General features: G+C 41.9%; 3 protein-coding genes across 3 annotated transcripts; all 3 read left to right on the top strand.

Moving 5' to 3' along the window:
• The first annotated feature begins 2,785 nt into the window (after window positions 1–2,785).
• LOC115752621 (leucine aminopeptidase 1-like) lies at window positions 2,786–7,470 on the top strand. Its single transcript, XM_030690899.2, is given in 11 exon segments — window positions 2,786–2,828; window positions 2,831–3,006; window positions 3,317–3,731; window positions 4,122–4,316; window positions 4,515–4,740; window positions 5,069–5,195; window positions 5,334–5,429; window positions 5,734–5,811; window positions 6,280–6,340; window positions 6,898–7,085; window positions 7,212–7,470. Coding segments are annotated over 11 exon segments (1,734 nt in total). The 3' UTR covers window positions 7,341–7,470.
• Window positions 7,471–9,991: 2,521 nt separating this feature from the next.
• On the top strand, window positions 9,992–14,466 carry LOC115752610 (transmembrane 9 superfamily member 8-like). The gene is made up of 7 exons (XM_030690879.2): window positions 9,992–10,392; window positions 11,478–11,642; window positions 11,769–11,878; window positions 11,971–12,079; window positions 12,190–12,302; window positions 12,413–12,563; window positions 12,709–14,466. Exons 1-7 carry the CDS (start codon window positions 10,282–10,284, stop codon window positions 13,864–13,866), a joined length of 1,917 nt encoding a protein of 638 aa, XP_030546739.1. The 5' UTR covers window positions 9,992–10,281; the 3' UTR covers window positions 13,867–14,466.
• A 2,920-nt stretch (window positions 14,467–17,386) lies between these two features.
• On the top strand, window positions 17,387–18,674 carry LOC115752573 (transmembrane 9 superfamily member 10-like). Its single transcript, XM_030690822.1, has 5 exons — window positions 17,387–17,491; window positions 17,812–17,937; window positions 18,075–18,184; window positions 18,278–18,386; window positions 18,504–18,674. Exons 1-5 carry the CDS (start codon window positions 17,387–17,389, stop codon window positions 18,672–18,674), a joined length of 621 nt encoding a protein of 206 aa, XP_030546682.1.
• The last annotated feature ends 9,171 nt before the right edge of the window (window positions 18,675–27,845 follow it).

The following is a 27,845-nucleotide window of genomic DNA, read 5'->3' as shown; positions in this document are numbered from 1 at the left end:
AGGACGACTATGATCCCGATCGAGGAGATTCCCAACGTGCCCCTCTTGGGGCGAAGACCTCCTATGATCGAGAGATTGAGAAAATCTTGGCTGAAAGGGTGATACGGAAAAGGTATTGCGCACTAAGGAAGGAATACACCATCCATTGGCAAGGTCTTTTGGAGGATGAAGCGAGCCGGGAGCCGGAGAAAGCCCTTTGGCAATTTCGAGGAGAGATCGAAGCCTTCCAAGAAGAGCAAGGCAACGAGGGCGTTGCCCGACTTGGTGCGGGAGAGTATCACGGTCCGTTGAATTTTGATCCAAAATCGATCGCGATATACTCACCGGATCAAGCGACGGATCGGCTCTTAAGTCAACCGGAATCGGGCCTAAGAGTAGCCAAGCGAACAGAAGATCGACCGGTGGATCGATCCGAGGATGATCCCGAAGAGCCAACGGATCGAGCGGAATGGCCGGGTGATCGACCCGGGGATCGAGCGGAATGGTCGGGTGATCGACTCGGGGATCGAATGAAACGGCTAGGTGATCAACCCGGGGATCGAGCGGAACGGCCGGGCGATTGATCCACGGATCGTGTCGAGTGATCGGACGAGCGATCGAGGGATTGATCCAATGATGACGCCACACGACCGGGGGATAGACCCACGGATCGTAGCGGGCGAGCGACGGATCGATCCATGATTAGTCTTTGCACGATCGGGGATCGATCCGCGGATCGTGCAAGGCGGCCGAGCGGATGACCCTTGGATCAAGTGCGATGGCCGGGCGGTCGATTTGTGTACGATGATGGATCAACCGGCGCTCGACCGCCAGTCTACCAACGATTGACCAGGCGGCCATGCGGGATCGCCGAGCGGGGCTGATGTGGGATGCCTAGGCCCCACAGACCCACCCGACTTCTAGTCATCACCCGAGTGGTTGAAGTTCACCCCAAAAGTCTTCTGAGTTGGTGGAGCTAGAAGAGATGGCTACTGACTTGGATGGTGACTTGGATGGGGCTGCTGATGTGAATAGTGACTCGGCGACATGAACAATGAAACAAGATGGCTCTTGAGGGGTTTTGTGATTGACCGATTGACCGTAGGGGACTTGTTGTTTCTCTCTTTTGTATATATATATATATATAGGGTTTAAATCCCTTGTAAAGGATATTCCGAAAATTGAGCAATACAAAGAGCTTTTCTTGCATTCTCTCCGTCGGTTATGCGTGATTTGTGAGTGTGGGTGCGAGTGAGAGCAAGAAGGAGGTTGACTCGGGATTAGATCTTGAGTACCGCACGGTGTTGGGGAACGCTAGATAAACCCACCCATGACACATGGATCCGTAGCGGGCGAGCGACGGATCGATCCATGATTGGTGCCGCACGATCGGGGGATCGATCCGCGGATCGTGCAAGGCGGCCGAGCGGATGACCCTTGGATCAAGTGCGATGGCCGGGCGGTCGATTTGTGTACGATGATGGATCAACCGGCGCTCGACCAGCAGTCTACCAACGATTGACCAGGCGGCCATGCGGGATCGCCGAGCGGGGCTGATGTGGATCGCCTAGGCCCCACAGACCCACCCGACTTCTAGCCGTCACCCGAGTGGTTGAAGTTCACCCCAAAAGTCTTCCGAGTTGGTGGAGCTAGAAGAGATGGCTACCGACTTGGATGGTGACTTGGATGGGGCTGCTGATGTGAATAGTGACTCGCTGACATGAACAGTGAAACAGTATGGCACTTGAGGGGTTTTGTGATTGACCGATTGACTAGAGGGGACTTGTTGTTTCTCTCTTTTGTATATATATATATATATATATATGTATATATATATATAGGGTTTAAATCCCTTGTAAAGGATATTCTAAAAATTGAGCAATACAAAGAGCTTTTCTTGCATTCTCTCCGTCGGTTATGCGTGATTTGTGAGTGTGGGTGCGAGTGAGAGCGAGAAGGAGGTTGACTCGGGATTAGATCTTGAGTACCGCACGGTGTTGGGGAACGCTAGATAAACCCACCCATGACACATGGATCCGTAGCGGGCGAGCGACGGATCGATCCATGATTGGTCTTTGCACGATCGGGGGATCGATCCGCGGATCGTGCAAGGCGGCCGAGCGGATGACCCTTGGATCAAGTGCGATGGCCGGGCGGTCGATTTGTGTACGATGATGGATCAACCGGCGCTCGACCGGCAGCCTACCAACGATTGACCAGGCGGCCATGCGGGATCGCCGAGCGGGGGCGATGTGGATCGCCTAGGCCCCACGGACCCACCTGACTTCTAGTCGTCACCCGAGTGGTTGAAGTTCACCCCAAAAGTCTTCCGAGTTGGTGGAGCTAGAAGAGATGGCTACTGACTTGGATGGTGACTTGGATGGGGTTGCTGATGTGAATAGTGACTCGCGGACATGAACAGTGAAACAAGATGGCAGTTGAGGGGTTTTGTGATTGACCGATTGACTAGAGGGGACTTGTTGTTTCTCTCTTTTGTATATATATATATAGGGTTTAAATCCCTTGTAAAGGATATTCTAAAAATTGAGCAATACAAAGAGCTTTTCTTGCATTCTCTCTGTCGGTTATGCGTGATTTGTGAGTGTGGGTGCGAGTGAGAGCGAGAAGGAGGTTGACTCGGGATTAGATCTTGAGTACCGCACGGTGTTGGGGAACGCTAGATAAACCCACCCATGACACATGGATGTTGCTTGGTGATGTCCCCCCCCCCCCCCCCTCTCTCTCTCTAAAATATTTGATTGATTGAGGGTCCATTATAAACGGATAGAGACTCCAGCACTGGAAGATGGCCGCCATTGTCGTGTCCTTGGCTTCCTCATTTGCCGCCTCCTCTCTTCGTCCCCTTCTTTGCTCTTTCCTAGATTACGCGCTGCTTCAACTTCAAGTTTCCGGCTTTCCTTCGCCGTCTCGCCGTTCTTGAACTCGAAGAGAGGGAAGCTCATGGCTCACACTCTCGCTCGGGCCACTCTCGGCCTCACTCAACCCGCCAACATCGATGTCCCCAAGGTCTCTCCCTTCGTCTCTTATCTCTCTATAAAGTTGCAATTTTTACCCTTCTGGTCCGTTTTCTGCACGTTTAAAGCTGATGGGTCCTTGAGTTTAATTAATAAAATCACGGGCTTTGCGTTGTTTTTGATCGTCCATGTGTGCTTGGTTCTTCTGAGCAAAGTTGTTGACTTTGCTATGTTTTGCAATGATCGGTGGTTTGCTTGAATTTCAGCGGCAGAACAGTTTCATACTGTCATGATTGCTGTTTCTGCGATTGTTTGATGGTACTGAGTGCCTGTTATCTGTTTGTGAAATTTCCTGCGACAAGATTGCTTTTGCTGCCACAGACATTGATGCGGTGGAATGGAAAGGAGACATACTCGCGGTTGGTGTGACCGAGAAGGACATGGCCAAGGATGAGAATTCTAAGTTTCAGAACTCTATTTTGGAAAGGCTTGATGCACAACTGAGTGGCCTCTTAGCTGAAGCCTCTTTGGAGGAGGATTTTACTGGAAAATCTGGCCAATCAGTTGTTCTCAGGCTTCCAGGCATTGGTTCAAAGAGGGTCGGCTTGATTGGACTTGGCCAATCAGCTTCCACTCCCACAGCCTTCCAAGGTCTTGGTGAAGCTGTCGCTGCTGCAGCAAAAGCTGCTCAAGCTAGTAATGTCGGCATTGTCCTAGCCTCATCTGAAGGGTTATCGGCTGAATCGAAGCTCACCACTGCTTCAGCAATTGCATCTGGTATATGTTTTAATTAATAACGTTTGCTGCTTCTTGGTTTGCATTTGACTGTGCTATGGCAATGATCCGATGCGCCATTGAAGTACATCACTGTACAGTAGGTTGGGTTCAAATCCTTTGTGAGCTTGTCTGTTTTGTGTAATCATGCTCATTCAATTGTGAATTAGAAAAGCTTATGGTAAATCACTTGTACGCAGTCGTAAAATGTGTTTTTGCTGCTGTAAACACGTCCATTTTTGTCTTGAATCACAAACAGGCTTACGAGTTATGACAATTTTATGACTTGGTAATGATGCATTGATGTACTTCATAAAAGTCCCAGGAAAATATGATCCATCAATGCTGTTCTTGGAGGAGTTTGATTGACTTGATAACTTTGGACTTTGACAGGGACTGTGCTGGGAATACATGACGACACTAGATATAAATCAGAATCCAAGAAAACAGCTCTTAAATCTGTGGATATTCTTGGCCTTGGAAGTGGACCTGAACTAGATAAAAAGCTCAAGTATGCTGAAGATGTATCTTGTGGTATAATATTTGGAAGAGAACTTGTCAATTCTCCTGCCAATGTGCTTACCCCCGGTATGTACAGCAGTGTCCCCCCTTTCATATTGATTGCCTAAGCTGTATTGTTGCTTGCAGATATCCCTTTTTAGCTGCTTGGTGGTGTACAATAAATTTAGAGTTCTGTTCTTTGTTATTTTGCTTAATTTTCTTGCGATGGATGATCTTCTAATGAAGCTACCCTTTAACTTTGTTTCCTTGACTTGCATTAATCAGCTGTACTGGCACATGAGGCATCGAAGATTGCTTCTGCGTACAGCGATGTAATTTCCGCAACAATTTTGGATGCCGAGCAATGCAAAGAATTGAAAATGGGATCTTATCTGGGTGTTGCTGCAGCCTCTGCAAATCCTCCTCATTTCATCCACTTATGTTACAAACCTGTTGGTGGACCTGCCAAGACAAAGTTGGCTTTGGTGGGGAAAGGACTGACTTTTGACAGGTGATTCTAAGTTATGTTTTGTGGATATGCCATGGTTCAGTATCTGGAAGGAAATAAGTCACTGGGTTGTACTTACTTCCTTATTATTTCCTGAAAGTTCAAGTTATAGTTCATGCTTCGATGTTACGTCACTTGAAATGAGTCTATTCATCTGAAGATCGCTTTGTTGCTTTTCTCTGAAGTCCAGATTACCTGATCCACTGTTTTTGTTGAGATTTCTTGTTGTCTTGCTATATCTTATAGTAATTAAACTGATTATATTCTGTTGTGTGCTTTCACTGCTCTGGTTTAGTAACCTGTTCTGAGATTATGCTTTTGATATTACTAGTGGCGGCTACAACATCAAGACTGGGCCTGGTTGCTTAATTGAGCTCATGAAATTTGATATGGGAGGTTCTGCAGCAGTTCTTGGTGCAGCAAAAGCAATTGGTAAAATTAAACCTCCCGGAGTTGAGGTATTTGAGTTTAATATTTTTTTGCTCTAGTTGTTATTGCAAGTTCTGAATCAGTGTTTCGGGCCTTGCTTCTAGTTTGCTGCTTCATATCCAGTTTCTCTTATGTTGAAGATCTTGACCAGTGTTCTTGGTGTGCAGGTTCATTTCATTGTTGCTGCTTGTGAGAATATGATTAGTGGAACTGGCATGAGGCCAGGTGACATTGTCACTGCCTCAAATGGAAAGACAATTGAGGTATATTGTTTTTGTTGTTTTGCTCAGTCATATTAAGGATGAGATTTTAATCCTACTCATATGCTGTTTGAGGTTTAGTTAGTTTTTTTTTTCTTTCCGTCTTTTGATGCAAGTCTGAGCTAGTTATGATTTTCATTACTATGTTTCCATCTGGAATCAGTGAGTTTTTCATGTTTGAAAATGCATATGTACATGTTCTAGCAAATTAAGTTAAAAAAGGGTGCAATAATTGCTATTTGTCCCTCTTTATTTTCCCTGCATCAGTAATTCACTGATGAAGTCTCTGTTGGTTCTTCTTTGTTAGGTTAATAATACTGATGCTGAAGGAAGACTTACACTTGCAGATGCTTTGGTTTATGCTTGCAACCAAGGTGTAGAGAAGGTACTCTACTTGATTGGTTATCATAGTTTTGTTTTGCTGCTTCTGTGTGCTGCGCAAACTGCTAAGAGACATAGAGAGGGAGGGAAGAGTAAATTGCTAGCTGATCTACTTAGAAATATATGCAATGATGAGCCATAGAAGATGGTTGGATGTGTCAAGTTCATGTTGACAACAGCGCTAGCTTGCAATTTGTTTTTCTGAAAACCACTGACGAGACATTCATTGATCTCTAGATGTGTGCTTGGAGGAGGAAAATTTGTGTTTCAGTAATTCTCTTTGCTTTAACTGAAGTTGAATTATCTTGCTTGGTTCTAACATTGAGAATTCTAAACCATCGATCCGATGGCTTATCTTTGAAGCAGAGTGGTTGTAGCTCATTAATGTTATACAGTAAACACTTCGGAAATTATGACTCCTTTTGTTTTTAGCTTGTGCTGACTTTTGCAAGCACTATACTTTTTTGTCCAGATAGTGGACTTGGCGACATTGACTCGATTCTGCGTTGTTGCTCTTGGGCCATCAATTGCTGGTATGTTCTGTATATGGATTTAGGAACTATATGTTTGTCGAGTTCAATTATTTAGTCCATGAGAAATACGTGTGAGCCTTGATGACAGACTAACTGTTGTGAGAGAGGATTATGCATGATCTAGATCCAATATAGTTGGCTCCCGAACTTACCCAAGGTGGAATAGAATGCAGTGCTCGCAATGCTAGACATGTTAAGTTGCACGACACATGGTAAAGCATGTGTCACCCAAAGAGAACTTGAATATGGCACGTTACGACAAATCTTACTTATATGTCGACTCAAGTTGACACGTTTTCATGGTAATAGTCAATTATTTGATTATGTAGAATCAAAATTAAAATATTCCAGACCAACACAAATTGACATGAATTACAAATATAGTTATAATATACCAACACGAATTGTGTGCCCTTATAGAAAGAGAGACAAAGAGAGTCAATATTGGTCAAACTTTCCCTTATCAACAAATTGATGCATTCCTAGCATCATGAGGCTTTGATGACACTTAAATATTGTGATTTCTTTTTTGATGCCGAAAAATTTCCCCCCTCTAGGTGTCTTTACTCCTAGTGATGACCTAGCAAAGGAGGTAATCGCTGCATCAGAACTAAGTGGGGAGAAACTGTGGAGAATGCCATTGGAGGAAAGTTACTGGGAATCAATGAAATCTGGAGTCGCCGATATGGTGAACACAGGAAGCCGGGAAGGTGGTGCGATTACAGCGGCTTTGTTCTTAAAGCAGGTGTGTTCCCAAAAAATTCAGGGTGCTATAAGGCGCTTGTGCTTTCATAAGTGAAAAGTATTTATGTTTGGTGAGATCGTCTCATCTAGGGCAGAATGTTTAAAAACTATGGACTTTTGCTTGCAGTTTGTCGATGAGAAGGTTCAGTGGATGCACATAGACATGTCTGGTCCTGCTCGCAACGACAAGAAAATGGCCGCCACGGGATTTGGCATCTCGACTCTCGTGGAGTGGGTATTGACAAACTCTTCTTAGACGTGCTAAGATACACTTGCTTAGAGCTCAGTCATCACCAATAAGCAGAAAAAAAAAATGGGAACTTATGGGTATCTTTGGTTTTCAAAGATCAACTACTTGTATGGTGAGGAATGGAGGGCCTCTGAGCGTTAAACCAATTTTCTATTTGCGAAGCCGTTTTAACTTCCTTACATATGAAATAATACAGAGTCTTCCGCATATTAGATGCCATTCCTTGCCTTTTAATTCCCCTTCCCTCATTTCATGGTGAGACATTACGTGATGCGCAATTTGGGCACAGAATGTTGTTGAGGGCTCAGGATTATTTCAAGCATGGTCTTATCCGAGGGCATCGCCATCAGCCTCTGAGGTGTTTTCGTTAGGGAAACTGTAGATAATTGCTTCTTCTATTCCTTGTACAATCACCGAGAGGTTATACAACAGCTCAGAATCATTCCACTGGCGTATTTTGAGGACCATTACAAATTTACAAGTAGATCTGGGGAAAGAAAAAGATGAAAGATGCACCCCAGGTCATGTCCTGCTACTCTCTGCTTACCTTGCAATGGATGAGAAAGTAAGATGGTACTCAACTTTCACCCGTTTGTGCGCCTTCTCAAGATCGACTTGCACATACAACGTGAAAGTTGTGCCAAGAAGCATTAACGTTTTTGGCTTTGCGTGAGGATTCATATGGCCCTAAACCCGTCTCAAAGCAACTGGTCAGTGATACCTAAAAAGTTCCAAAAGTAACATCTTTTTCATGCTGTTTACCTAGGAAGAAAAAAGAGAGTGGGGAACTTCAATGTTGTATCGTTCCCAGTTTATACAGATCACAACCTCCATCATTAAAATATTGGGTCCAAAAATAATGAAATCCTCGGGAAAAATGATTAACAACTCCTGACTAGTGATATGAGGTTGACTAGAAAATTAGAATTGCCAACCAAACGAAGGTTTAGCTGGGAATCATTGAGTATTATTGATCGGATCCGTGCCATGTGTTTTTGGTACCGGCGACATTGACAGACCAACCATTCTTTATCATTTCTTAAGGGATTAATGCACATTGAAAATTGAATTCTTGAAGCGTACCTAATAATAACCATGACTCAAGAAGATATCACAAGAAATGACATAGATTTAGGACGCGAATGATAATCATTTTGTTCTCGAGAGCTATTTCTGGCCAAAAATAGATTTTTTTTATTTATATTCCCTAGACGAGTTCCCGAGAAGGGAACCGCATTTGACAACTAGAGAAAGTTTCTATTCTCGGAACAAAAATTCGTTTGATAATAGCATAAAATTTCTACGGTTGTCGGCTGTTGGGCATTGGTGGATGGATGGCGGCCGGCGGAATGAGATCGGCAAATGACAACCGGTGGCCGACAATAGCGACATGAGAGAGAGAGAGAGAGAGAGAGAGAGAGAGAGAGAGAGAGATCGCACGCGCAAGAGAGGGAGTGAACGACGAGAAGAATTCATATTGAAAAGTAGAAAATTATGGGTTAAAAAATTATCCAAAGAATAGAAAAATGAAATTGTTTTACCATACAAATTTCTGTTCCAAACCTGTTCCCGAGAAAAAATAAAAATAAAAAAAGAATAGAGAAAAAGAGTGGTTGTCCTTTGTGCCCTTAGTGTGTCCTCATGCTCACCCTTCTTATAAAATGGGTATACTTCAGTTTTTGTTGATCCTTTTTTTTTTTTTTGAAAAAAATTGAAGAACTCCCAGGGAATATATATGCTTCTCCCAGAATTATTGAAATTACATGCCCATTCTTTGACCAATGAAGTAGTTAGCAGATTGCCACCATTGGGGTTGGTTGCTGAAAAACTTGCAAAAGTGGGGTGTGGGATTTGCTTGGCCCTGGGTGATGTTCTTCCACCACCCAACAAGTTCAATTTGTCCCTGTTAGACAGTCTTTCTCACTGTCACTCTCTTTGTTGGTAAATTATCTTTGACCATTTCCCCCCAAGAAATGGTAGTTCATGAGCAAAATGGTTTATATTTGGTTAAGGTCTCTGAAAACTTTCTGTTCATATGGGTCATCATTTATAATTTCTCGAAAAAATTCTAAATAAAAGCCTAAAATGCCATCATTTTCTCAAATAAAGAAAGAAATGGATTTTATTTCAAATGAGGGCCTGAAGTGCCTTCATTATTTTAAAAAAGCGCCTAAAAATGACATTTTCGTCATTTTTTTAGTTTTTTTCCCCTTTTTTTCCCTTCCTTTTCACTTGTGGTCTCAGGCGATGGGGTGAGGGTTGTGAGGCGAGGTTGCCCTCGACTACCACACCTCGATGGCCACAAGCGAGGGACGGCCTTGTTCGGGGGAGGATTGCCCTCACTTATAATCGGAGGGTTCTCTTCGGCCGCAACAAAGGAAAAAAAAAATGTAAATATAAATATAAATAATGAAAATACTCTTGATTAAATACTTTTTCGAAATAAGGAGGGTATTTTAGATCGTTATTTGAGAGCAAGTTACAGTAGCCTAGCCGGTCAAGCCACGTGAGACACCGAAAAAAGAAAGATTTTTCCCTCTCTTCTTCTCCGCCATCTCGTGTTGCTTCCAAACGTTGACTTCGTTCACATGAGTTTCAGATTTACCATTTGGCCCCCTCAGACCTTGTAGACGAATCATATGACTTCAATCAAGACCGCACATCACTCCCGTTTATTGAAATCGGACGGCGAAAACCATGCGGTCAAAAGAATCAAACCGTTCTTGCTTCGTCGCAAATCCACCAGCTGTTGTTTGCTGGGCTTCGCAGGCGGTTTGTACGCTTCTCGTGCTTCTTGAGCATATTACTATTCAAGAAAACAGCCAAAAATTTCGTCTTTCTTTGGTTCCACCCAGAAAAGGCAAGAACCACTCAACCACATAGCCTAAAAACACTCGTCTTGGAGAGTGAATCGACAGGTGGGTTCGATTCGCTTCTGATTCTGACCATGGGGAAAGCTGCTCTCGGTCAGAATCTATGGATCTCTGTTTGTGTATTGCTCTTCGTTCCCGCTCGGTCGTTTTATCTTCCCGGTGTCGCTCCTCAGGAGTTTAAGAAGGTGAAGCCTTTTCATCATGTCTCTGTTTTATGTAAAAGCTCAAAAGATGTTCTTGCTTGCTTGTTTGTTGCATATATTTGAAAAGATGGTTTCTTTGAAAAGGGTGCGTGGCGTGGGCATGTAGTCTTTTGGTATGGTCTGGTGTTTGATATTGGTGTCTCTGTTGATTGAAGTGGGAGATGGATGAGCCCGTTTTTTCTGATTCATGTGCGGACTGGTTAATCTAAAGCCTTCGCTATATTGCTGATACATGTATTGTCACCTGAGGAAACAGTGTTGACAAGTGTATGAAGAAGCATGTCGACTGTTGTTGTGAGTTTGACTTTTGACTTTAATTTTCTATCCATGTGGAGTAGTTATTGGCATAAAGTTCATTGTTTTTCCCTTCAAACCATTGAACCGGGAATCAAATGGGCACTTAAATGATTATGTGTTTGCATCTTTGAGACGGTGTTTCCATGTTCTGTTCCTCGTTTCACCAACCGGATATAATGCATGTTATTATTCTGGATTGGGTATTTCTGTGCGAATTTTCGTGACACAATTGGAGATCAAGAGAAGTAGTTTGATTTATTTAACAAAGTGTGATTGACTTTTTTGTGCATTCTGAGAACTGGCCTCAATCTGACTGGTGAGAACAGTTGCTGTCTGCACTGAGATTTTAACCTTTTTGCAATTTGGATGAAATACATCCATTACTAAATTGCCATTCCATTCTGATCCAAGTTTCACCGCCTTGTTTGTGGCCATCGTATCTGAGGATTGCTGTTCACATAAGTACCAGGTGAATGGTTTGATTAGGAAATTCCTTCTAATATGGATTGATGTTTTCATGGAAAGAATCTTATTACATTTCTCCAAATTTAGTGGAGGAAAGTCTGCACGTGCACATATGTTTATGACCGATGAAGGGCTCATGTTCCTAAGAGTGTGTGGGGGAGAGCCAAGGAAGTCCTTAGTTTCTGAATATCTTACTTATTTCTTGAGGGTTTTTGGTATATATGATCAAGTATTAAGAAATATTCTTAGCATTTCATAATGGATTCGTATATCATGGTGTAAAAGTGTAATCTCATCATGCGCAGGGAGAAGCTTTGACCGTGAAGGTGAACAAATTGACATCGACAAAAACACAGCTTCCTTACACCTTTTACTCCCTCGATTATTGTCGGCCTCCTAAAATTGTTGATAGTGCGGAGAATCTTGGAGAAGTTCTTCGGGGTGATCGGATTGAAAACTCTCCTTATGAGGTAGGTTATATGAATACGTGTATATATATGTGTACGGGCTTACCTAATAAAATTATTTACTGTGTGGCTTATAGATATGTGGAACACTTTTCATTCTGATCACCTGATTGCTTCTTCTTATCACAGTTCAAAATGAGAGAACCCCAGATGTGCAATATTCTTTGTCGAAACACTCTTAATGCAAAAACGGCAAAAGATTTCAAGGAAAAGATAGATGATGAGTATCGAGTGAACATGTAAGCACCAGTTGGCATAAAATGCATGAAGAGCAAGAATTGCTGTAACTTCATGATCTACAACTCTTAGGTGACACATGCATTTATGGCAGGATATTGGACAATCTCCCTTTGGTGGTTCCATTAGAAAGGACTGAACAGAGAAACTCCATTGTGTATCAACGCGGCTTTGATGTTGGCTTCAAGGGACAATATGCTGGAGTGAGTGCCAATCTTAGCATTTCCTCTGCTTTCTATATTAGAAAGAGAACAAAGTAGGTCTTAAATGTGCAATTGTTTGTGGATATTTAACAAGTAAATATTTTTTGCAGACTAAGGAGCAGAAACATTTTATCTACAATCACTTGTCGTTTACGGTCAAGTTTCACCAAGATAAAGAAACAGGGGCCACAAGAATTATTGGTTTTGAGGTTAAACCATTCAGGTCAATTTCTATGATCACATTCCAAACACCGAAGGCTGATGCTAGTACTGGTTATTAAGCATCTACCTCAATAATTAATTGTGCTGAAATAATTTTTTCTATCACTATAGCGTGAAACATGCATATGAAGGCAAATGGAGCGAGAAGAGTACTCTCACCACCTGTAATCCTCATGCAAAGCGTCTGGTTACTACCTCTGAAACTCCTCAAGAGGTCGAAGATGAGAAAGAGGTTATATTTACATATGATGTTGATTTCGAGGTAAGGCCCCCTTTTTAACCTTCATGAAATAAGGCCACACATAAAGGAGTGTATCTTCAGAATACTCCTTGGGCTTAATTTCAGTATCTATTGTTCCTTGTCCTTTTTCTCAACACATATGCCTCACGCATTGTTCTTCTTGCAGGAGAGTGACATCAAGTGGGCTTCTCGATGGGACACTTATCTTTTGATGGCCGATGACCAGATGCACTGGTTCTCTATAATCAATTCTCTGATGATCGTCCTGTTCCTCTCTGGAATGGTGGCTATGATTATGCTACGTACCCTCTACCGCGATATCTCAAAGTACAACCAATTGGAGACCCAAGAAGAAGCCCAGGAAGAGACGGGCTGGAAGATGGTACATGGGGATGTGTTCCGTCCTCCTGCCAACTCGGACTTACTATGTGTCTATGTTGGGACAGGGGTCCAATTTTTTGGGATGATTCTTGTCACCATGATCTTTGCTCTGCTTGGTTTCCTCTCTCCTTCCAACCGAGGCGGTCTGATGACCGCAATGGTCGTGCTCTGGGTCTTTATGGGCCTTTTCGCAGGGTACTCGTCAGCTCGCCTGTACAAGATGTTCAAGGGAACGGAATGGAAGAAAATTACTCTCAAGACAGCTCTCATGTTCCCCGCCACCATTTTCTCTGTATTCTTTGTCTTGAATGCCCTAATTTGGGGCCAGAAATCCTCCGGGGCCGTGCCTTTTGGGACCATGTTTGTCCTAGTGGTGCTATGGTTCGGCATTTCGGTTCCTCTTGTGTTTGTCGGCAGTTACGTTGGCTTCAAGAAGCCTGCCATCGAGGATCCGGTAAAAACTAACAAGATCCCGAGGCAGATTCCAGACCAGGCGTGGTATATGCGTCCCGCCTTCTCGATCCTAATTGGAGGCATACTTCCATTCGGGGCTGTCTTCATTGAACTCTTCTTCATACTCACTTCGATATGGTTGCACCAGTTCTACTACATCTTTGGGATCCTCTTCATCGTCTTCCTCATCCTCATCGTGACGTGCGCTGAGATCACGGTCGTCCTATGCTACTTCCAGCTGTGCAGCGAAGATTACCAGTGGTGGTGGAGATCGTATCTCACTTCGGGTTCCTCAGCTCTATACCTCTTCCTTTATGCAGCTTTCTACTTCTTCACAAAGCTCAATATCACGAAACCTGTTTCTGGGGCCCTGTACTTTGGTTACATGCTCATTGGGTCATATGCTTTCTTCGTGCTGACGGGCATGATCGGTTTCTATGCATGCTTTTGGTTCACGAGGCTAATCTACTCGTCGGTGAAGATCGACTAAACTTAGTTCCAATCAGAAGTTAAAGATCTTTAATTGATTTCTGTACAAGTACTTTTAGAGGAGGCATACAGTGTAATCAGCATAAAGAATCGCTGGTGGTGTGATCGGTTTTGAATCCTAAATCGCGTGCCACGTGAGACACCTCCTTGATATCGTTCTGGTTTCTTTTCCCTCTTTTTCTGTTTTTGCAGTTTTAGTATACTTTGTGGTCGTTTTTACTTATGAAATGTAAGAAAGGGAAAACATTTGAGGGCGTTGGTAAGCAGTTCATGTGATCGGGTGCTTGTTTCTGGAAATTCCAGAAACCTTATCAGACCATCCGCTACTTTCAACTGATTTTCTTCCTTCGGTTCCGACCAGCTTTCATCTCCTGAACGCTGCTTAAGCACAACCATTTTAGGTTCATCTTGTATTGCTGGGACGAATCTTTTGTTATTCATTGGGTGACCATCGCGTCAATGGCTCTCTAATCTCTGCTGCTGACTCAAACAAAGTTCGTCAGATTCAAGGACACATTATAGGTCATGCCAATACTTGTGTGGTCCGGGTTCGGCTGTTTTCCTCATACATGAAATGAAACTACTTCATTTGCACTCGACAGGAACATGTTTCATTGAAGTCCGCCACCGATCGATCAGTAGGGAGTTCTCATGAACACTTGCCGTTCGTCTAATAGTCATTATTAGCACGTTTGGTCACCGCCGATTAATCGATGCCTGTCGAGATTTCGTGATTTAAACAAGGGCCAAGAGATATTGTTTGGCAAAAGCAATAAGGATACTTCGAAGGAATAGAGCACAAAATCGGAATAAAATTGGTCAATCATATGTCTCGTCGTTTTACTTTTAGAGCCTAATCATCAAGGATACTTCCATCACGTTTATTGTCTACAAAGATTTACAAACAACCGATATAGATGTCCTTGCCTATTGGCATTTGAAAATGACATATGGTGGACTCTACATATCTAACCAACTAACATTTTATTACTGGTCTAAGGAAAAAAATTATTTTCGAGAAAAAAGAGGGAGGAAAGACAATAAACAATCAAGAAAAGGGTCACGAATACATTGGAGATGTTTATTGTTTCTTAACACTACAAAGCATGAGGACAATCATAAAATAGCTCTCAGTCTTAACGGGGAGCAGACAAGGTAAACCAAGATCTTGTACAACGAATGATGAATGAGAAGAACATCACAAACTTTCGCTACTACCGTGAACCGGTCTACTTATGTGGATGAGTATTCTTAGGATGCGCGTTAATCCCAGTAGCGACTTTGGCGACATCCATGGCCGAGGCCTCGGGCTTCTTCTTGGTGCACAAGACTGCGTAGCCTAGAATGACCGTGACGGCAAAGCCCCCGATCGCCAATCTCATAGGGCCCACTGGGAGTTTCTTGCGTTGGTGCAGCACCTCTTGCGCCGCCCCCGCTGCTTGATCTGGTATCGCCATTTCCGTTCTCTTCCTCGAAAAAACACTCTTTCTATACTCTTGTTTGCCTTTTCCCTTCTCTCAATGCTTTTGATTTTGTTTGCAGTTGGTGTAGTTTTGCTTCAAGCTGTGGCATATGGGTTTGTGCAATGAAATTTACTTGGCTTTGTAGGAAGTTTAGGGGAGTGTTTGTGGGTGAGAGGAGAGAATGTGAGGGTGGCATGAGAGTTAGGGCCGAATGTGACGGGATGATAAGCACTTGGTGTCATGAAAAGAGTTTAGGACCATTTTGACAATTGACTTAGTACTTGGTTCTTTTCTTAGGTTCAAAAGAATGGTGTGTGTGTGTGTGTTTTTTTTTTCTAATTGATTAACATCTTGATTTGTAACTCTATATATTATAAGGAATAATTCAAATGGTTCTATTTTAAGGACTATGTTGGCTTGTCTATGCATAAAATGTTGATTGAGCCTACTCAATAATTTTATTTTGAATAATTAGTTCGGTAGCCTTTGTTCTTATTTTATTGATCGAGAGTGAGCTCATATTTTGGATTTAAAAAATTTCAGTCTCAAAATTGTTGTTGAATCTTAAATATTGCTTATGATGGATGCTAAAACTCTGCTTCGTATGGTGTCCTTTCCAATTAATAATCAAATTTTGAAAACCGAGCAAAACCAAGGCTACATTTGTTTTGCGGAAGTTGATCGATTTGGGAAATATTTTCCTTTGTATTGGTTACAAAAATAAATAAATGAAAATACTTTCATCGTTCACAAAGATATTTAAACATGAATTATAGTCAATGATGAAAATATATCTCATTCAGTAATTATTTTAAGCGATGTAAGCGATTACTTTCAAAAAAATATTTTCAAAAAATCATTCATTTTTCGTTCTTGATGTGACAATTTGTGCAATTTTTTTTTTCAATTTTTTTTGAACTTTTTGTTTTTCGTTTCTTCTATGGCTTGGAAGGGCGCAATGCTCTTCTAGGTGTGGCTGATCACCGCTTATCGTCGGAACCTACCACAGGTGAAAAGCGAAACGAAAAAGAAAAAGTTTAGAAAATTTTCTTAAAAAATGTGTAAAATCGTTCACGATAGTGCCATCCATATCACATAAGATGGTTGATGCTCACGTTAGTAATTTCCTATCACAATTGATTGTACGGATTACATAAGAATATCGTCAAAAAGTTTAGAACTATAACGATCAAATTTTAAAATTTAAGATTAAATTGGTCATCATACAATAGTTCAAGTACTTCTTGGGCTGTTGTTTTTGTTTCATTGTAAATCCTACGGTTTGTCTTCTCGTTCTTCTCGAGCTACTACTACATCCAAAAAGTAGCATCTTTGTTCGATTCCACCGAGAAAAGGAAAGAACCAACTTAATCACATAGCCTCTTGAAGAGGGAATTGGCAGGTGTATGAAGAAGGCTGTCTACTGTTACTGTGAGTTTGACTTCAATTTCTGGCCCAAGTTGAGTAGTTACTTGCATAAATTTCACTTTTTTTTCCCTTTAAATGAGAAACCCAGAAACCAAATGGATACTTAAATGCTTATGTGTTTGCATCTTTGAATAGGATGCTGTTTCCATGTCCTGTTTCCGGTAGCACCAAATTGATAAAATGCATAGTACCTGTAGCGAAAAGCGAGCGTTCGAACATGATAGTAAATAGAAGAAGGTAATAAATAGAACATCAAATTGATGTGATTCGGCCGGTGGGAATTGCTCCACGAGGGGAGCACTATTGATCAAGTAATAAAACAGAAATTACATACATACTCGAGTTAATCAAGCACTTTTAGTGTTTGTCAGTCTCTAATTATATCCAATAACTCACACAATGTCATCCCTCACCGTTGCTTGGCATAATTGATTGGTACGAGGCAAAAACCAACACCCATCTCTCGTATATTTATGATATTTGGGACCAAAATGGGAAACCTTTTTACAAAAGCCAACTCATACTAAGAAACCACTCAACCTAGGAAATCTACTCAAACCAGAAACATACTTGGATCGGGTTTCCTGCACGGGTTCAAACTCCTTGCTAGATGTTCTGGTGTTCTGGATGATGGCTAGCACATCCCTTACTGAATTGCCATTGCATTCTGATCCGATTATTACCACCTTATTTGTGACCATCTCATCCAAGGATTGCCGTTCCCATAGTTATCAGGTGAATGGTTTCATTAGGAAATTCCTCACTATGATGGATTGATAGCAGTTCACTGGCTTCATGGAAAGAATCTTATCACATTTCTCCATTGTTAATAAAGGAAAGTGTGCTCGTGTACAGAAATTCATGACAAAGATGAAGGGCTCATGTTCCCTAAGTGCGGGTGGTGGAGAGCCAAGGAAGTCCCTAGTTTCTGAACATCTTACTTTATTTCTGGAGGGTTTTCTGTGTATATGATCAAGGGCTCAGAAATCTTCTAAGCATTTTCAGGATGTGATTGATGTATCTTGGTTGTAGAAGCGTAATCTTATCATGTGCAGGGAGAAGCTTTGACCGTGAAGGTGAGCAATTTGACATCGACGAGAACACGGCTTCCTTTCACCTTTTACTCCCTTGATCACTGTTGGCCTCCCAATGCTGTTGACGGCCTTGAGAATCTCGGAGAAGTTCTTCGTGGCGATTGCATCAAAACTCCCCTTATGAGGTGGGTTTTGTAAGTATGCGCGTATGTTTGTACGGAGACGAACCTAATAGGATGGAATACGTATCTTTCTGATCACCTGATTGCTTTTTCGTATCGTAGTTCAAAATGAGAGAATGCCAGCGGTGCAACATTCTTTGCCGAAAGACTCTTTACGCGAAAACAGCAAAAGATTTCAAGGAAAAGATAGATGACGAGTATCGAGTGAACATGTAAGCGCCAATCAGCAGAAAATGCATGCAGGAGCAAGAATTGCTGTAACTTCATGATCTGCAACTGTTAGATGACACATGCATCTACGGCAGGATATTGGACAATCTCCCCTTGGTGGTTCCATTAGGAAGGACTGAACAGAGAAACTTCACTGTGTGTCAACGCGGCTTTCCTGTCGGCCTCAAGGGACAATATGCTGGAGTGAGTATCAATCTCAGCATTTCCTCTGTTTTATAAGATAGACAGAGAACAGGGCAGGTCTTAGATGTGCAAGTGTTTCAGTATATTTTAACAAGTAAATACTTCATTTTTTGGCAGACTAAGGAGCAGAAACATTTCATCTTCAACCACTTGTCGTTCACTGTCAAGTTTCACCAAGAAAAAGAAGCAGGGACCGCAAGAATTGTTGGTTTTGAGGTTGAACCATTCAGGTCATTTCCTAGGATCACATGCCAAACATCAGAGGTTGATGTTAGTCCTGTTTATTGACCATCTACCCAAAAAATTGTGCTGAATCATCTTTTCTATCGCTGTAGCGTCGGACATGAATTTTCAGGCAAATGGAGAGGGAAGACTTCTCACCTGTAATCCTCAAGCAAAGCGTCAGGTTACTAACTCTCAAATTCCTCAGGAGGTCGAAGAAAACAAAGAGGTTATGACGTTGATTTCCGAGCAAGGGCCCCTCTTTTTCGTAACCTTCATGAATCAGAATACTTCTTTGGCTCAAGTTTAGTGTTGAAATTATGTCTCGAGTTTGACCTCGAACGAAATCCAACGATGTATTGTGTGGATGCTCCAGCATGTGAAAGAACGAAAAAGATTGGCACATGTATTCGCCGGTGAATATGTGTTCACGTGAAAGAAAGAGAAAAGGGGAAAGCGCAATCTTTAACTTTAACCGAATTATATGGATATTTATTCATAATGGGACTCTTCTTGAAGATAACCACATGAAAGAAAGTAAATAACAAAAAAAAGGAAGAAGAAGGGAAAAGTCCAAGTCCACGTTAATCTTATTCGGTGTTGGATTCCGTGCATGAGAAGATATATTCGGCTGAGGAAATTTGAGTCCGACTTTGACTAAGATTTCCTTGCATATCTTTTCGTATATATCTATTCTGTTTTCATTAGACGAAGGTGAGTTGCAAGCATGGGTCTTCGTGATATTTCGTCCAAGAAGAAGTTCTTGAAGCACCGGTTTTCTAGGCGAGTGCTTGATATTGGGACTTCGTTTTATTCGCAAAATTACATCAAGAATTCAAGTGTCGAAGCCGATTAAATCTTGATGTTAGATTTATTTTAATTCCTTTACGAGATTGAGAGATTATTTCGTTAGGAATTGAGAGTTAAACACTGTGTGCGTTCTTGGTTGTGATTATGGCTTGGGAAATACTAAGAGTGTTTGAGTTATTCGAGTTTGGTCTGTAATCTCGTGTATCGCTCGTTTTATAGTGGAATTCGTTGCTGCTCTCTTCGTGGACGTAGGTCTCTAAGACCGAACCACGTACATCTAGGTCCGATTTATTTTCTTATTCTGCCTATTTATTATTCGATCGCTTGTTCCGCGCAACATTTAGTCTCTTTGTTTTCTTCCTTTTCCCTTTCCTAAATATATATGCTTCACGCAACGTTTGGGTCGCCGGCGAGTGACGTCAAGTGGGCTTCTCGATGGGAGACTTGCAGTTTGATTGCCGATGACCTGATACACTGGTTCTCCACTGTCGCCTCCGGTGGTTTGTCCAATCTGCCCTCCCGTCGTCTCCTGCCCGGCAGGCTCCCCCCCCCTCCCTTTTTTTTTGTTGGGGTCAAAGGCAGGCTGCCGTTAGGCTCGACCGAATGATGAGTTCGGCTGCCGCTACTATCTGGTCATACAGCATGAATAAAGCTCCCTTTGAGTTTCTTTATTTTATGCGTGTTGGAACCAAAACAATGATAATGACCGTGGGAAATTTAGACCAAAGGGACAAAATGAAGATATTGGAATGCAAATGCTTTTGCTTCGGTGCGTATTACTACTCTGAACTTCACGGCCTATTGTAGTGGCCGATCGCAGACGACATTGAACGAAAGAAAGCGAGAAAATTGTACAATAATGAAAACACACAAACACAAAGTCAAATAAAGGACAAGACAATAGATGCTGAAGGAAAACAAGTTTGGGTAGCCCTCTTCATGGCCCTCCTTCATTTATGGCAAATAGTATTTTTTTTTTGTCTTTTTACTATTCATGAATAGTTTTTCTTCGGTAATCATTGGAATCCTTCGTCTTCTTCTTCTTTTTTCTTCATTCTCCTTTCCCCGTGCCTACCATAAATCAAAGCCACCAACAACCAAATCTAGAAACTGCGGCAAACGTGTTAAAATCGAAAAATCAATTTTATGTTATTCAAACTATGTGATGTTATATATGAAATCTGTGGGCATGTGTGTGAAGAAGTCACTTGTTTTACCATCAAGAAGATAAGGTGGTTGTCCTTGTGCTCTTGTATTATGTGTTTTTTTTTTTAATGACCTAATTCTTGCTTTCTTCTCTTGAGTTTTCTTTTCACTGGACGTCATAGCTCTTACCTCATCGTATATACATATGATAAATGAATTTGGATTCTTAATTCTGGGGTTTTGCAAATGCAATTAGATGTGTTAGTCTCATGTAAGCACTGAATTTTTTACTGTTACTTGCCAACAAATCTTCCGACAAGTTCAATACCATTTATTTTCATTGAAGTCGACAGAATTTCTCGGTCGTTAAGATCATACACCTCGATCGAATGACCATACATCTCGATTGATTGGATCAATGTCTTTCCTCATGAGCAGTAGAAGTTTGGTGCCACTTTTCGTGGCATCATTCAAACACGAGTTGGACGGTTTTAGGATATGTAAGTACAATTTATCTTGGGCCTGTGTTCCATCTGTATCAAAATGACTCAGAATCAAAGTAAACTGGGCTACTCAGCTATAGTGCAAAATACTGGAGCATTGAAGAAGCAAAACAGTAGTGCGTTTAAGATGTTATGTTAAACCTAGCAAACAGAATAGTGCAATGAGAAGACTACGGTGAGAATCAATACATATTGGAAAGCTTGGCTCATTAAATATCACTCAAAAGCAGATAAAACTGCTGAATTATCCATAGCGAGAAGCAGTAGTCTTCCCTTGGAGAGTGTACTGAAGCAAGAATGGCTTAATGGATTATACGTAGTTTTCTTGCGAAACCTGGTTCTACTTCTGCCTGTCTGAATTACGCTAGTTTGTGTAAAAAAACGTAGATTGTTCATGTCGGTTTTCGTTTGATCATATTTGATGGGCCTTTGCAGTTGGAACATCATCTATGTAGAACACATAACGGCTGCAGGAAATCATCATCTATACAGCCACCCGTGATTCTTTCATTTTATTCTTTTAATTCTTTTTTTTAATTTTTAAAAAATAGAAAAAATGAAAAAATAAAGAAAAATAAACAGAAAATGATGAAAGTGCCCCTAACCGATCGATGAGTCAGACGCTTTTTTGAGACCGATATGGCCACATGCCTTTATTTAAAATAATATCCACTTCAGGTTTTTATTTGAGAAAATGAGTGCATTTTAAATCCTTATTTGAAATTTTTTCAAGAATCAACCTCCGCATTTTGTGCTGAATCTTGTATTCATATATATATATATATATATATATATATATATATATATATATATATATATATATATATATATCCCCTATGATCCAAGATTACTATCCATAAAAACAACAGGTATAAATTTTGTATACCGCACAACTTGGGTTTTCGACCAAGTTTGTTATGAGGAACCCGAGCTCATAAGCTTCTCCATGAGGGACTTCCCTTTCTTTAGGAGACTTCCAAGGTGGAAGTAACTGGTTCCTTTCCTTTTCAAGAGGAAGTCGCATAGAAAAAAAAAATTGTTATTACGCCCGTGAGACACCTCACTCCTTTTAGCTTGCATACTTTTCGCTCTTGTCCATTAGAGCAACAAAGCTGACGGGTATTGGTTCATATAGATCTCTTCGTCAAGATCCCCATTAAGAAATGAAATTTGAAAATTTGGTAGAGCTCTAGATCCATATGTGCGAGAATGGCTAGAATGAGCCTAATCGAGACGAGTCTAAGAACTTGAGGGAATGTATCCTAAAAAGAAAGACCATAAGGGATGGAAGCGGACAATATAAAATGGTCTCTCAACCTAGGCCTTTCTTTGTTTGCCTGTCTTATTGTATCGAATAAGGTTTTCCCGCCTAACCTACCTCGGTGTCTGGTACCGAAAGAAGGAGTCAAGCGACTCTAAGGCTAGTTCAAAAGCATCCCAACCTCTTCATGGTAAGATCTCCATTTTGGAATCTTTTCATCTTGCAGCTTGTCACTTACGGTATCCAGATCTAGTCCTCTCTATTTCCTATGATTGAAGGGAAGATTGTCTGCTTCCCTTGGTAAGAAAAGAAATAAGGATTCTCTTTTCATAGAAGTGAGGGCTAGAGGCCTTTTCAAGGAGAAAGTCTGTCAAAAATCGAAATATAATTTAACAAATTCTAACATTTGTACTCTTTGTTACCCAAGGAAGCAACATATACCTTTGTGCATTCATTTGGTAAAAGATGCACAAAGCAAGCATCGCCAAAGCTTGGCGAGCGAGGTTGGCCCTCACCTATGGCCAATCACTGCCCATCGCGGAGGCTAGTGGCTAGCATATGAAGAAGGAAAAGAAAAGAAAAGAAATGATTAAAAATTTCATAAAATATTTCTAAAAAACACATAAGTTGTCCATGTCGGCACCAATTATGCCACGTGGGACAGTCGACGTTCAGCTCAATGTTTTTTGGTCAAATTTGACCAGATGAACTACCTTGGCAAATTATCAAAAGGTTTAGAACTGAATTAGCATAAATTTAATAATGTTAGGATTTTTTTTTTCTAATTATCCCGTTGATGACGTGCAGAGTAATATGACAAGACTCTATCCAAAGCTGTAATGGACGAAATAGATGTGTATTCTCTTACAGAAATAAAAACGGTAGCTGATTCAGGCATTTACAATCATGGGCTTAATTAGCGATTCACTCAAATTGGGACACTAATTTCTTCATTATAACTTTCGTGAGATCACAACAATAGATCGGCAAGTAAAGCTAAATTTGTGATGATTTTGTCCGTGCACAAGTAACCTTTTTTAAAAGTTGCTAATTTTTGGGCAAGCCCTTCCCTAGTGTTAATGAGGAAATAGAGTTCAAACGAGTGTGTCCTTGCAAAGAATGGCGAATCTGGTTTTTCTATCTAACTTCACTGATGACTGGAGGTCAGTATATAATATTTTTATGATTCGATAAATAATCAAATGTATTTAAATATTCCTGATATTCTATATTTTCTTGAAAAATGCGTTCAACCTACATGAACAGTTTATGATATTTTAAAGAAGGTGAGGGTTTATTTTTACAACTTTTCATCTTAATTAAAAGATCGGATAAAAAGAACATCTTAATTAAAGAAAAGTCAACTAACTATCCGAGAGTTATCAGTATTTATCAAATCTGTTCCTATCTAACAAAAGAATATTGGATCAAATGACAAAGACATTATTGAGAAAAAGATGGCTTTGGTTTCCCATTACTTAGCTAGAAAAATATATGGCCATGAAATAAGGATTAAATGGAACATAATTCACTGAGTGGTAGAGTTGTGGAAATACCTATTTCTTCTCTATTTTGAACCTTAGCTCTATGGAACAATATGCTAATTGAAATCTTAGATCAAAATACTATGAATGAATGGTACGAACTGCCTAAACAAGAATTTTTTAATAGCGAATAACCAGAGCTATTACTCACTACATCAAAAAATTTACATTAATGAAAGACGTAAATCGAAAAAATTACCAAAACAGTCCTAAACCTATTGTAATTGTGCCAATTCAATTCTAAACCTTTTTTATTTATTTATACCAATTTAGTTCTAAACCTTTTACAATTATGCTAATTTAGTCCATCCGACGACATAATATTTTAATAATGTTTTTGAATATTTTTTTTAATTTATTTTTTCCTCTACTGTTCTTCTTCCTCCCAATGCCAAGACTATTATGCTTCCTCTAGAGATGGAGAAGATGACGATGACCATGAACGACTCGCTCGAATTGTTTCGTCTCGTGACCGAGGAGTTGATCCGGAGGCGACGGGCCTCCGGCAAAGGTCACATCCGCAACCGCCCGTGAGGGTGAGCCTCATTGTGGCTACGTGAGGTCGTGCCTTGCTAGCCCGGATCTAGTGAGGCTCACGTTGTCTCCGGGTGAGGCCGGCCGAGACCTCGCCAAACCTGTCACGCCCCGATCCCCGGGCCCGCAACAACCCTACCAAAACGCCTCAGGTCAAAATGGACGACGTCCCAGGTACGTCATCGACCCATTATTTTTATCTTAATAATAACGCATGCGGAACGTGCAATATCCCCAAACAAATAAATTAAAAGCAGGGATAGAACAGTAGGAAGTCAAATCAATCAATACTAACCAAAAATCACTTTAAATTAATTATCTTGTTAATCCTGGGAAGTACGTACATACAAGCCCTACCTCAAGGCCACTTTCTACAGTCCTCAAAAATACCGGTTCGGGGTTGGGGGTTAACACTACTCCATGCTACTTAAAAAGAAGCCACGCTCACTTCTAGCTCCCCACGGCTAAGACCTGAAAAATGGTTAACAACAACGGGTGAGATATAAAATCTCCGTGAGTCAACGCCTAAGTCCGAGTAGGACATCGACTCGCTCAAGGCATCCTAGACATGCGGGATAATATCGATAACAGATCAATAGCGTGCGACTCGCGCCACGCTATATCTACCACATGACCAAATACAGTGTCATAGTGAATCTTCAATCGCATGCAAACTTACCCCGCCTTGGTCCACACGACGAACATTTCATATCATAATAGCCAACAACATATAAATCAAGGCACTCAACCAGAACACTCATCACAGTCTCATACATAATGTATCACACGTGTTCCGGTTATTAGAGACCATCAAACCCAGCGCACACGACCGGTGTGGCTTAACACTACGACCGGCGGTGTTTAACACTACGACCGGCGGTGTCTACTGGCATGACCAGGTTTCGTCCCTTACTTCCGGCGACGGCGTCCAATAGTCCGTAAGATTCGTACGACCGACACGACACGGAACTACCAGGAATCCCTGTAGGGGCTTCGGTCCTTCACAAACTGCGACCGGCGTCTAATAAGTCATGTTATTCCGTACGACCGGCACGGCACGAACTTATTAGGAAACCGTACGACCGGCACGGTATAATCTCATCATATGACCACACAAGCACACCGCACAATCATACCAATTCTTATCTTTGTATTTAATTCAATGCACTCACAAACAATCGAGCTCAAAACTTGGCTCAATGCCATTTTTATGCTCAAAATTCAGTCCACACGTGGTCACATATAGATATACAAATCATCCACAAGATTTTGCAGCCATAAACAGGGTGTTCACTCACATCAATCCAGACAAGTAACAGTCATTATACAATCACCCAATAATAATACAATAATCGTCCAATAATAGTTAATTAACGTAATTAATTATCTCGATCACCTTTAATCAATCCAACTTGATTAATTATTCTAGACTTCCATTAATAATACCAAAATATTTAGCTGACTCGGCTTCACGCAAGTAATTCGATCGCATGCAATTAAATCATCCGGCCTCAACTAAATAATCTAATTAGCAGTTAATAATATTAAATCTATCCTTAAACGCAGTTAATTCCCTATTCGTAGTTTAGGGGTTAACTCACAACTCATGCGTTCGATGTCGAGTCGGATTCTGGGATCACATTACAAACTCCCGTATCGGGTCGAGTCCACGTACGACTTTGGGTTGGCTCAACCTTGGGTCGGAACCGCGGCGGCAACGAGGCAACTATACGGTGGCTGAACAAAGATAAGGTTCGGGTTTAGGGGTTATCGGTCAGAATTTCGGTTCGGGTGATTCGAATCCTCGGGTTAGCGCCGCGACACGGATTTAAGCGTCGGAGCTAGCACATTCTCAGGTCCTCGGTTATTTTCGGATTTGGGACTGCACTGTTTGGGTCTCGGGTGGCCGATAGAAGTGATGAACAGTGGAGGTTGGAATCGCGGCGTCACAAAACCGAGGGAACGTGGGCTGTGGTTCGTCGTCGGGACGCGGCGAGGTCGAGTGAAAGTGGTCGAGGATAGAGCACGGCGGCGTGAGCCGTGTTGGCTCTCAGTCCCTGAGATCCCATGAGTCCAAGATGGCGCGACGCTGTTGGGGTGGAGGCTGGCGCGGCGCTGAGCGGCGGAGGCAACGACTGGAGGTTGGTGCGTCGCAACGGCGAAGGCCGGAGGCGGCTGGGCAGTGAGACCGTCGGTGGTGGTCGTTGGTGGGGGCTGGTTCAAGCGAAACAGAAAGAAAGAAGAGGAACAAAGAAGCAAAGCGAAGAAGAAGAAGAGAAACAGTGCAGCAGGGGGTTTCTGTCACGTCACAACGCAAGAAGAAGGAGAAAGAACGAGGGAGAAAACGATGCAAAAGGACGAGATGGGATTGTGGTGGGGCCGCGTCGTTAGGGGGGTCAGGGGGAGTGAAAAGAAGAAGACTAGAAAAAAAGAAGAAGAGAAAGGGGAAAACGTGAGGTGGGGGAAACTTGGGTAGGAAGGGGGGAGAAAAGTCAAAACTTGGGGAAGGGGGTGATGAGGTGGGCAATGATGTCACCTTAACTAAAGTGGGGTGGCTGCACAAATTGGGGAGGGGAATTTCGACGGAAAAGGGGAGAGAATTGGGGCCCACATGACTTTTCATAAATTCCTTAATTCCCTTGTCTCAAGTGCATAAATTCCACGAGCAATTTGGTAATTTAATAAATAGGTATCGGACAGTCACTTGACTCAAATGACCGAGGGTAAAAATGATATTTTTGCATTTAGGGTTCGGACAAAATTAAATTTTTCGCGCGACTATTCTCGGTAAAACGAGTCAAAGTTTGACGATTCAAACTTGACTTTTCTCGACAACATCTCGGAACAACCAATCGTCGGCTTCTAAAACCTCAAGATCAAATTTCACTTTCCACGTTGGAATTATAATTTTTCCTATGGACATTGAAATTCCAGGACGTCACAAAACCAGCCCCGGAGAGACACAAGGTTGAGCCTCTCCGGATCCGGGCTAGCGAGGCACGGCCTCACGTAGCCACAACGATGGTGCCCGTACCATATACCCGAGGATGAAGGAGCCATCGCGAGGTAGAGGTGGGAGGACCATGCCGTCGCCGGGCGAGGTGGGCTGAGACACCTCTCTCCTCCTTCGCATAGCTACGACGAGGCAAGGCGAGGCTCGGCCTTGTCCGGTTTGCCAATACCAGACGCCCAAGGATGAAGGAGCTACCGCGACGGAGGGATGGGAGGACGATCGTTATCTTTATTCTCTGGGTGGAAGAAGAACAGTAGAGGGAAAAAAAGAAGAAAGAAAATGAAAAAAATGAAAGAAAAAAATAAAAAAGAAAATATTCAAAAATATTATTAAAATATTATGTCGTCGAACTTCCAGCACCGGCCTACGTCCATGTTAGTTTTGGCCAGCCAAAATTGATCGAATAGACTGAATTGATACAATTAC

This window comes from Rhodamnia argentea, chromosome 4 (assembly GCF_020921035.1).
Source record: "Rhodamnia argentea isolate NSW1041297 chromosome 4, ASM2092103v1, whole genome shotgun sequence".
NCBI classification, from domain to species: Eukaryota; Viridiplantae; Streptophyta; class Magnoliopsida; order Myrtales; family Myrtaceae; genus Rhodamnia; species Rhodamnia argentea.
This window is presented reverse-complemented; position numbering and strand designations above follow the sequence as displayed.